At 45.8% G+C, this 10,377-nt stretch overlaps 1 protein-coding gene across 1 annotated transcript; it reads left to right on the forward strand.

Annotated features, from left to right (window-relative positions):
• Positions 1-5,740: 5,740 nt before the first annotated feature.
• LOC115122185 (transitional endoplasmic reticulum ATPase-like) lies at positions 5,741-8,929 on the forward strand (the record flags this gene model as incomplete). Its single annotated transcript, XM_065014144.1, has 4 exons — positions 5,741-5,894; positions 7,264-7,422; positions 7,895-8,046; positions 8,178-8,929. Coding segments are annotated over 4 exons (553 nt in total), but the record flags the coding sequence as incomplete, so codon positions are not given.
• Positions 8,930-10,377: the final 1,448 nt, after the last annotated feature.

Here is a 10,377-nt window from a genome sequence, read left to right on the forward strand (position 1 = left end):
AATAGACTCTGCTATCCTCCCCCCTCCAGACCTGATATAATAGACTCTGTTATCCTCCCCCTCCAGACCTGATATAATAGACTCTGCTATCCTCCCCCCTCCAGACCTGATATAATAGACTCTGTTATCCTCCAGACCTGATATAATAGACTCTGCTATCCCCCAGACCTGATATAATAGACTCTGCTATCCTCCCCCTCCAGACCTGATATAATAGACTCTGCTATCCTCCCCCTCCAGACCTGATATAATAGACTCTGCTATCCTCCAGACCTGATATAATAGACTCTGTTATCCTCCCCCTCCAGACCTGATATAATAGACTCTGCTATCCCCCAGACCTGATATAATAGACTCTGCTATCCTCCAGACCTGATATAATAGATTCTGCTATCCTCCCCCCTCCAGACTTGATATAATAGACTCTGCTATCCTCCCCCCTCCAGACTTGATATAATAGACTCTGTTATCCTCCAGACCTGATATAATAGACTCTGTTATCCTCCCCCTCCAGACCTGATATAATAGACTCTGTTATCCTCCAGACCTGATATAATAGATTCTGCTATCCTCCCCTCCAGACCTGATATAATAGACTCTGCTATCCTCCCCTCCAGACTGATATAATAGACTCTGTTATCCTCCAGACCTGATATAATAGACTCTGTTATCCTCCCCCTCCAGACCTGATATAATAGACTCTGTTATCCTCCAGACCTGATATAATAGACTCTGTTATCCTCCCCTCCAGACCTGATATAATAGACTCCCCTCCAGACCTGATATAATAGACTCTGCTATCCTCCCCCTCCAGACCTGATATAATAGACTCTGTTATCCTCCCCCTCCAGACCTGATATAATAGACTCTGTTATCCTCCCCCTCCAGACCTGATATAATAGACTCTGTTATCCCCCAGACCTGATATAATAGACTCTGTTATCCTCCAGACCTGATATAATAGACTCTGTTATCCCCCTCCAGACCTGATATAATAGACTCTGCTATCCTCCCCCTCCAGACCTGATATAATAGACTCTGTTATCCTCCAGACCTGATATAATAGACTCTGCTATCCTCCCCCCTCCAGACCTGATATAATAGACTCTGTTATCCTCCAGACCTGATATAATAGACTCTGCTATCCTCCCCCTCCAGACTTGATATAATAGACTCTGCTATCCTCCCCTCCAGACCTGATATAATAGACTCTGTTATCCTCCCCCTCCAGACCTGATATAATAGAGATCCTGATATAATAGACTCTGCTATCCTCCCCCTCCAGACCTGATATAATAGACTCTGTTATCCTCCCCTCCAGACCTGATATAATAGACTCTGCTATCCTCCAGACCTGATATAATAGACTCTGCTATCCTCCCCCTCCAGACCTGATATAATAGACTCTGTTATCCTCCCCCTCCAGACCTGATATAATAGACTCTGTTATCCTCCAGACCTGATATAATAGACTCTGCTATCTCCCCCTCCAGACCTGATATAATAGACTCTGTTATCCTCCCCCTCCAGACCTGATATAATAGACTCTGTTATCCTCCAGACCTGATATAATAGACTCTGTTATCCTCCAGACCTGATATAATAGACTCTGTTATCTTCCAGACCTGATATAATAGACTCTGTTATCCTCCCCTCCAGACCTGATATAATAGACTCTGCTATCCTCCCCCTCCAGACCTGATATAATAGACTCTGCTATCCTCCCCCCTCCAGACCTGATATAATAGACTCTGTTATCCTCCCTCCTCCAGACCTGATATAATAGACTCTGTTATCTTCCAGACCTGATATAATAGACTCTGTTATCCTCCAGACCTGATATAATAGACTCTGTTATCCCCCCCTCCAGACCTGATATAATAGACTCTGCTATCCTCCCCCTCCAGACCTGATATAATAGACTCTGTTATCCTCCAGACCTGATATAATAGACTCTGTTATCCTCCCCCCTCCAGACCTGATATAATAGACTCTGCTATCCTCCCCCTCCAGACCTGATATAATAGACTCTGCTATCCTCCCCCTCCAGACCTGATATAATAGACTCTGTTATCCTCCAGACCTGATATAATAGACTCTGTTATCCTCCCCCTCCAGACCTGATATAATAGACTCTGTTATCCTCCAGACCTGATATAATAGACTCTGTTATCCTCCCCCTCCAGACCTGATATAATAGACTCTGCTATCCTCCCCCTCCAGATCTGATATAATAGACTCTGTTATCCTCCAGACCTGATATAATAGACTCTGCTATCCTCCCCCTCCAGACCTGATATAATAGACTCTGTTATCCTCCAGACCTGATATAATAGACTCTGCTATCCTCCCCTCCAGACCTGATATAATAGACTCTGCTATCCTCCCCCTCCAGACCTGATATAATAGACTCTGCTATCCTCCCCTCCAGACCTGATATAATAGACTCTTCTATCCTCCCCCTCCAGACCCTCCTGATCCTCCAGACCTGATATAATAGACTCTGCTATCCTCCCCCTCCAGACCTGATATAATAGACTCTGTTATCCTCCAGACCTGATATAATAGACTCTGTTATCCTCCCCTCCAGACCTGATATAATAGACTCTGTTATCCTCCCCTCCAGACCTGATATAATAGACTCTGCTATCCTCCCCCTCCAGACCTGATATAATAGACTCTGTTATCCTCCCCCTCCAGACCTGATATAATAGACTCTGTTATCCTCCAGACCTGATATAATAGACTCTGTTATCCTCCCCTCCAGACCTGATATAATAGACTCTGCTATCCTCCCCTCCAGACCTGATATAATAGACTCTGCTATCCTCCCCTCCAGACCTGATATAATAGACTCTGTTATCCTCCCCTCCAGACCTGATATAATAGACTCTGTTATCCTCCCCTCCAGACCTGATTTAATAGACTCTGTTATCCTCCCCCTCCAGACCTGATATAATAGACTCTGTTATCCTCCCCCCCTCCAGACCTGATATAATAGACTCTGTTATCCTCCCCCTCCAGACCTGATATAATAGACTCTGTTATCCTCCTCCAGACCTGATATAATAGACTCTGCTATCCTCCCCCTCCAGACCTGATATAATAGACTCTGTTATCCTCCCCCTCCAGACCTGATATAATAGACTCTGTTATCCTCCCCCTCCAGACCTGATATAATAGACTCTGTTATCCTCCAGACCTGATATAATAGATTCTGCTATCCTCCCCCTCCAGACCTGATATAATAGACTCTGATCCTCCAGACCTGATATAATAGACTCTGTTATCCCCCTCCAGACCTGATATAATAGACTCTGCTATCCTCCCCCTCCAGACCTGATATAATAGACTCTGTTATCCTCCAGACCTGATATAATAGACTCTGTTATCCTCCAGACCTGATATAATAGACTCTGCTATCCTCCCCTCCAGACCTGATATAATAGACTCTGTTATCCTCCTCCCCCTCCAGACCTGATATAATAGACTCCATCCTCCCCCTCCAGACCTGATTTAATAGACTCTGTTATCCTCCAGACCTGATATAATAGACTCTGTTATCCTCCAGACCTGATATAATAGACTCTGCTATCCTCCCCCTCCAGACCTGATATAATAGACTCTGCTATCCTCCAGACCTGATATAATAGAGACTCTGTTATCCTCCAGACCTGATATAATAGACTCTGCTATCCTCCCCTCCAGACCTGATATAATAGACTCTGCTGTCCTCCCCCTCCAGACCTGATATAATAGACTCTGTTATCCTCCAGACCTGATTTAATAGACTCTGCTATCCTCCCCCCTCCAGACTTGATATAATAGACTCTGCTATCCTCCAGACCTGATATAATAGACTCTGCTATCCTCCCCCTCCAGACCTGATATAATAGACTCTGCTATCCTCCCCCTCCAGACCTGATATAATAGACTCTGTTATCCTCCAGACCTGATATAATAGACTCTGTTATCCTCCAGACCTGATATAATAGACTCTGTTATCCTCCCCCTCCAGACCTGATATAATAGACTCTGTTATCTTCCAGACCTGATATAATAGACTCTGTTATCCTCCAGACCTGATATAATAGACTCTGTTATCCCCCCCTCCAGACCTGATATAATAGACTCTGCTATCCTCCCCTCCAGACCTGATATAATAGACTCTGCTATCCCCCCTCCAGACCTGATTTAATAGACTCTGTTATCCTCCAGACCTGATATAATAGACTCTGTTATCCTCCAGACCTGATATAATAGACTCTGTTATCCTCCAGACCTGATATAATAGACTCTGTTATACTCCCCCTCCAGACCTGATATAATAGACTCTGTTATCCTCCCCTCCAGACCTGATATAATAGACTCTGTTATCTCCCCCTCCAGACCTGATATAATAGACTCTGTTGTCCTCCCCCTCCAGACCTGATATAATAGACTCTGCTATCCTCCAGACCTGATATAATAGACTCTGTTATCCTCCAGACCTGATATAATAGACTCTGTTATCCTCCAGACCTGATATAATAGACTCTGCTATCCTCCAGACCTGATATAATAGACTCTGTTATCCTCCAGACCTGATATAATAGACTCTGTTATCCTCCCCCTCCAGACCTGATATAATAGACTCTGTTATCCTCCAGACCTGATATAATAGACTCTGTATCCTCCCCTCCAGACCTGATATAATAGACTCTGTTATCCTCCCCCTCCAGACCTGATATAATAGACTCTGACCTATCCTCCCCCTCCAGACCTGATATAATAGACTCTGTTATCCTCCCCCTCCAGACCTGATATAATAGACTCTGTTATCCTCCAGACCTGATATAATAGACTCTGTTATCCTCCCCCTCCAGACCTGATATAATAGACTCTGCTATCCTCCCCCCTCCAGACCTGATATAATAGACTCTGTTATCCTCCCCTCCAGACCTGATATAATAGACTCTGTTATCCTCCCCCTCCAGACCTGATATAATAGACTCTGCTATCCTCCAGACCTGATATAATAGACTCTGTTATCCTCCAGACCTGATATAATAGACTCTGTTATCCTCCCCCTCCAGACCTGATATAATAGACTCTGTTATCCTCCTCCAGACCTGATATAATAGACTCTGTTATCCTCCAGACCTGATATAATAGACTCTGCTATCCTCCCCCTCCAGACCTGATATAATAGACTCTGTTATCCTCCCCCTCCAGACCTGATTTAATAGACTCTGCTATCCTCCCCCCTCCAGACTTGATATAATAGACTCTGCTATCCTCCAGACCTGATATAATAGACTCTGCTATCCTCCAGACCTGATATAATAGACTCTGTTATCCTCCAGACCTGATATAATAGACTCTGTTATCCTCCCCCTCCAGACCTGATATAATAGACTCTGCTATCCTCCCCCTCCAGACCTGATATAATAGACTCTGTTATCCTCCCCCCTCCAGACCTGATATAATAGACTCTGCTATCCTCCAGACCTGATATAATAGACCTGTTATCCTCCAGACCTGATATAATAGACTCTGTTATCCTCCCCCTCCAGACCTGATATAATAGACTCTGCTATCCTCCCCCTCCAGACTTGATATAATAGACTCTGCTATCCTCCAGACCTGATATAATAGACTCTGCTATCCTCCAGACCTGATATAATAGACTCTGTTCCTCCCCCTCCAGACCTGATATAATAGACTCTGCTATCCTCCCCCTCCAGACCTGATTTAATAGACTCTGTTATCCTCCCCCCTCCAGACCTGATATAATAGACTCTGCTATCCTCCGTCCAGGGAGGCTGGATCAGCTCATCTACATCCCTCTACCAGACACAGCCTCCCGTACCGCCATCCTCAATGCAAACCTACGCAAGTCCCCCATCGCCAGAGTCAGTACACACACACACTCACACATGGACTCGCACACACACAGACACAGACACACATAGACATACACACACATAGACACACACACACATAGACACACAAAGACATACACACACATAGACACACACACTCAAAGACACACAGACACACACACAAAGACGCATAGACAGACATAGACACAGATACACACATATAGACACACATAGACACAGACACAGACGCACACAAAGACGCATAGACACTGTCAAGTAATGATTTAATCCGTGTTCATAAATTCCAATGATCTTCATCTGTCTGATACCCAGAGGTTGTAAAGTTCTGGTCTTAAATAAAACAGACAGAATTCCTCACAATTGATCAGGTCCCAATTTATTTGCGAGAGCTCTAAGGTTTTCACAAATCCATTCCTTCTTATATCATCCTAAACTACGCACACACATACACACCAACAGGGATTTTCACATGAGTGTAACCACAGTTTATAACCCCTCAACTGACCGTTCCAGGCTCCCCCAGACACCATAACCCTGGAGGAGTTCTCCCTGTCCTCTCTTATCTCCACATACATTCCTTTCTTCCTAGGTCCATGTCATATAACCCTTCCTAACCAACAAACATTATTTAATACTACAAGAAAGACAGGGTAGACACACAGACACACAGACACACGATAATAATGATGATGATAATAATAATGAACTATTTTTGTCTCCCCCCCTCTCCCCTTTCTTCCTCTCTCTCTCCCCTTTCTTCCTCTCTCTCTCTCCCTCTCCTCTCTCTCTCTCTCCCCTCTCTCTCTCTCTCTCCCCTCCTCTCTCTCTCCCTCTCCTCTCTCTCTCCCTCCCTCTCCTCTCCTCCCTCTCTCCCCCTCTCTCCCCTCTCCTCTCTCTCCCCCTCTCCTCCTCTCCCCCTCTCCTCTCTCTCCCCCTCCCCTCTCTCCCCTCTCCCTCTCTCCCCCTCCCCTCTCTCTCCCTCCCTCTCTCTCCCCCTCTCTCTCTCTCCTCTCCTCTCTCCCCCTCTCCCTCTCTCCACCCTCTCCTCTCTCTCCACCCTCTCCTCTCTCTCCACCCTCCTCTCTCTCCCCCTCCCCTCTCTCCCCCTCCCTCTCTCTCCCCTCTCCTCTCTCTCCCCCTCTCTCTCTCTCCTCTCCTCTCTCCCTCTCCTCTCTCCACCCTCTCCTCTCTCTCCACCCTCTCCTCTCTCTCCACCCTCTCCTCTCTCTCCCCCCTCTCCTCTCTCTCCCCCTCTCCACCCTCTCCTCCTCTCTCTCCCCCTCCCCTCTCTCCCCTCTCTCCACCTCCCCTCCTCCTCTCTCTACTCCCTCTCCTCTCTCTCTCCCCCACCCCTCTCCTCTCACAACGCCAACACCAGGATGTAGACCTGGCCTACCTGTCTGGTATCACCCAGGGTTTCAGTGGGGCAGACCTGACAGAGATCTGCCAGAGGGCCTGTAAGCTGGCCATCAGAGAGGCCATAGAGGCTGAGATCAAAGCAGAGCGCCAGAGACAGTCCCACCCAGGCACCGCCATGGTGAGATGGACGGACGGACGGATGGACAGACAGTCTGCTGTTACACCACCAACACTGCAGCTCACACACACACTATAGCGATGATCAGACAGACAGACAGACGGACAGACGGACGGACGGACGTTACACCATTAACACTGCAATACCATATATCTAACAGACAGACAGCCAGCCAGCCAGCCAGCCAGCCAGCCAAATCCCCCAGCTGTTACACAACCAACACTGCATCTCACATACAGTACATCACACACTGTCTACCTCACACATTAAACCTTGTATACACAAAGCACACACACACCCAACCAATACACCAATATTATGTAACTTTACACCCACCCAATCTCTCTCCTAACCTCGCTCTCTCTGTCTCCCCTTCCCCTCTCTCTCTTTCTGCCCCCACTCTCTCTCTCTTTCTGCCCCCCACTCTCTCTCTCTTTCTGCCCCCCACTCTCCCCTCTCCTCCTCTGTCCAGGATGAGGACTGCGACCCTGTTCCAGAGATCAGGAAGGATCACTTTGAAGAGGCCATGAGGTTCGCCCGGCGCTCCGTCAGCGACAACGATATCAGGAAGTATGAGATGTTTGCCCAGACACTACAGCAGAGCAGAGGCTTTGGGAACTTCAGGTATGTACTGGACCGGGACACACACACACTCACACACACATACTGTACGCTCACACTTTCAAATGCAAGTATGCACACACACACACAAACACAGGCACACTTCTCGTACACTGACCTCTCTCTCTCCTCAGGTTCCCCTCTGGCTCTCAGTCCGGAGGTCAAGGGTCGGGGGCAGGGGGGCAGTTCAGAGACGAGGTAGAGGACGACCTCTACCAGTGAGAAGACTATCACCTCTACCACACCTGCCTGCATATGATGTGGAACTCTGGATCAATTAGACTGTTGTGGGAATCAAATACGGACAGAATAACTTTTAACAGCACATAACGTCTGTGCTTCTCAGCTTATCGGTGTCTTAGATGTTTCTCATAACAACTGGTACATCATAATAACTGGTACATCATAATAACTGATACATCATAATAACTGATACATTATAATAACTGATACATCATAATAACTGGTACATCATAATAACTGGTACATCATAATAACTGGTACATCATAATAACTCATACATCATAATAACTGGTGCATCATAATAACTGGTACATCATAATAACTGATACATTATAATAACTGGTGCATCATAATAACTGATACATCATAATAACTGGTGCATCATAATAACTGGTGCATCATAATAACTGATACATCATAATAACTGGTACATCATAATAACTGGTACATCATAATAACTGCTGTATTTGAGGAAATTAGAGTCTGTTTGTTTTTTCTTGGAAGAATCATTAGTAAAATCTGGATGGTCAAAGTACAATGAATATAACTGTGAATGAGGATTGTTGTTCTTATGGTGTTTGAGCTGGTCATCATGGAAGGAATGCTGATTCACATCTGAAATGTAATAAATGGAGTGTTTGTTTTCCTTGTTTTTTTGTGTTTTACTAATAAAACTACTGTCACATAATAGTATCCCTCAATTGGAATACGGAAGAGGAAGGAGGGGAAAAGAGAGGCGGAGGAGGTGGGTGAGGGTGAGGGAGGTGGAAGAGGGTGAGGGAGGGAAGAGGGTGAGGGAGGTGGAAGAGGGTGAGGGAGGGTGGAGGAGGGTGAGGGAGTTGGAAGAGGGTGAGGGAGGTGGAAGAGGGTGAGGGAGGTGGAGGAGGGTGAGGGAGGGAAGAGGGTTAGAAATGGAGTTGGAAGAGGGTGAGGGAGGTGGAAGAGGGTGAGGAGGGAAGAGGGTGAGGGAGGTGGAAGAGGGTGAGGGAGGGAAGAGGGTGAGGGAGGTGGTAGAGTGTGAGGAAGGGAAGAGAGTGAGCTTGAATTGGTTGAAGATAGCTGTGAAAACAAATTGGAGATGGTTTGTTAAAGAAGAATGGTAGAAAGTATAAGTCAGAGTGAGCCGTAAAGTCGGATCGAAGACAGGTGGAGAAATGGAAGGGAATTAATGTGCGAATTATAGGAGGTGGTAAAGATGAGTCTGTGATGGTGAGTGATATAATGATGGTCAGGTAAAGATGAGTCTCGGAGTCAGGGTAAAGATGAGTCTGTGACCGATATAATGATGGTCAGTCTGTGATGGTAGGAGATATAATGATGGTCAGAGTAAAGATGAGTCTGTGATGGTAGGAGTGATATAATGATGGTCAGGGTAAAGATGAGTCTGTGATGGTAGGAGTGATATAATGATGGTCAGGGTAAAGATGAGTCTGTGATGGTAGGAGTGATATAATGATGGTCAGGGTAAAGATGAGTCTGTAATGGTAGGAGTGATATAATGATGGTCAGGGTAAAGATGAGTCTGTGATGGTAGGAGTGATATAATGATGGTCAGGGTAAAGATGAGTCTGATGGTAGGAGTGATATAATGATGGTCAGGGTAAAGATGAGTCTGTGATGGTAGGAGTGATATAATGATGGTCAGGGTAAAGATGAGTCTGTGATGGTAGGAGTGATATAATGATGGTCAGGGTAAAGATGAGTCTGTGATGGTAGGAGTGATATAATGATGGTCAGGTAAAGATGAGTCTGTGATGGTAGGAGTGATATAATGATGGTCAGGGTAAAGATGAGTCTGTGATGGTAGGAGTGATATAATGATGGTCAGGGTAAAGATGAGTCTGATGGTAGGAGTGATATAATGATGGTCAGGGTAAAGATGAGTCTGTGATGGTAGGAGTGATATAATGATGGTCAGGGTAAAGATGAGTCTGTGATGGTAGGAGATATAATGATGGTATAAAATGAGTCTGGTCAGGGTGATATAGATGAGTCTGTGATGGTAGGAGTGATATAATGATGGTCAGGGTAAAGATGAGTCTGTGATGGTAGGAGTGATATAATGATGGTCAGGGTAAAGATGAGTCTGTG

The sequence above is a fragment of the Oncorhynchus nerka genome, unplaced genomic scaffold (genome assembly GCF_034236695.1).
Source record: "Oncorhynchus nerka isolate Pitt River unplaced genomic scaffold, Oner_Uvic_2.0 unplaced_scaffold_4964, whole genome shotgun sequence".
Taxonomy (NCBI): domain Eukaryota; kingdom Metazoa; phylum Chordata; class Actinopteri; order Salmoniformes; family Salmonidae; genus Oncorhynchus; species Oncorhynchus nerka.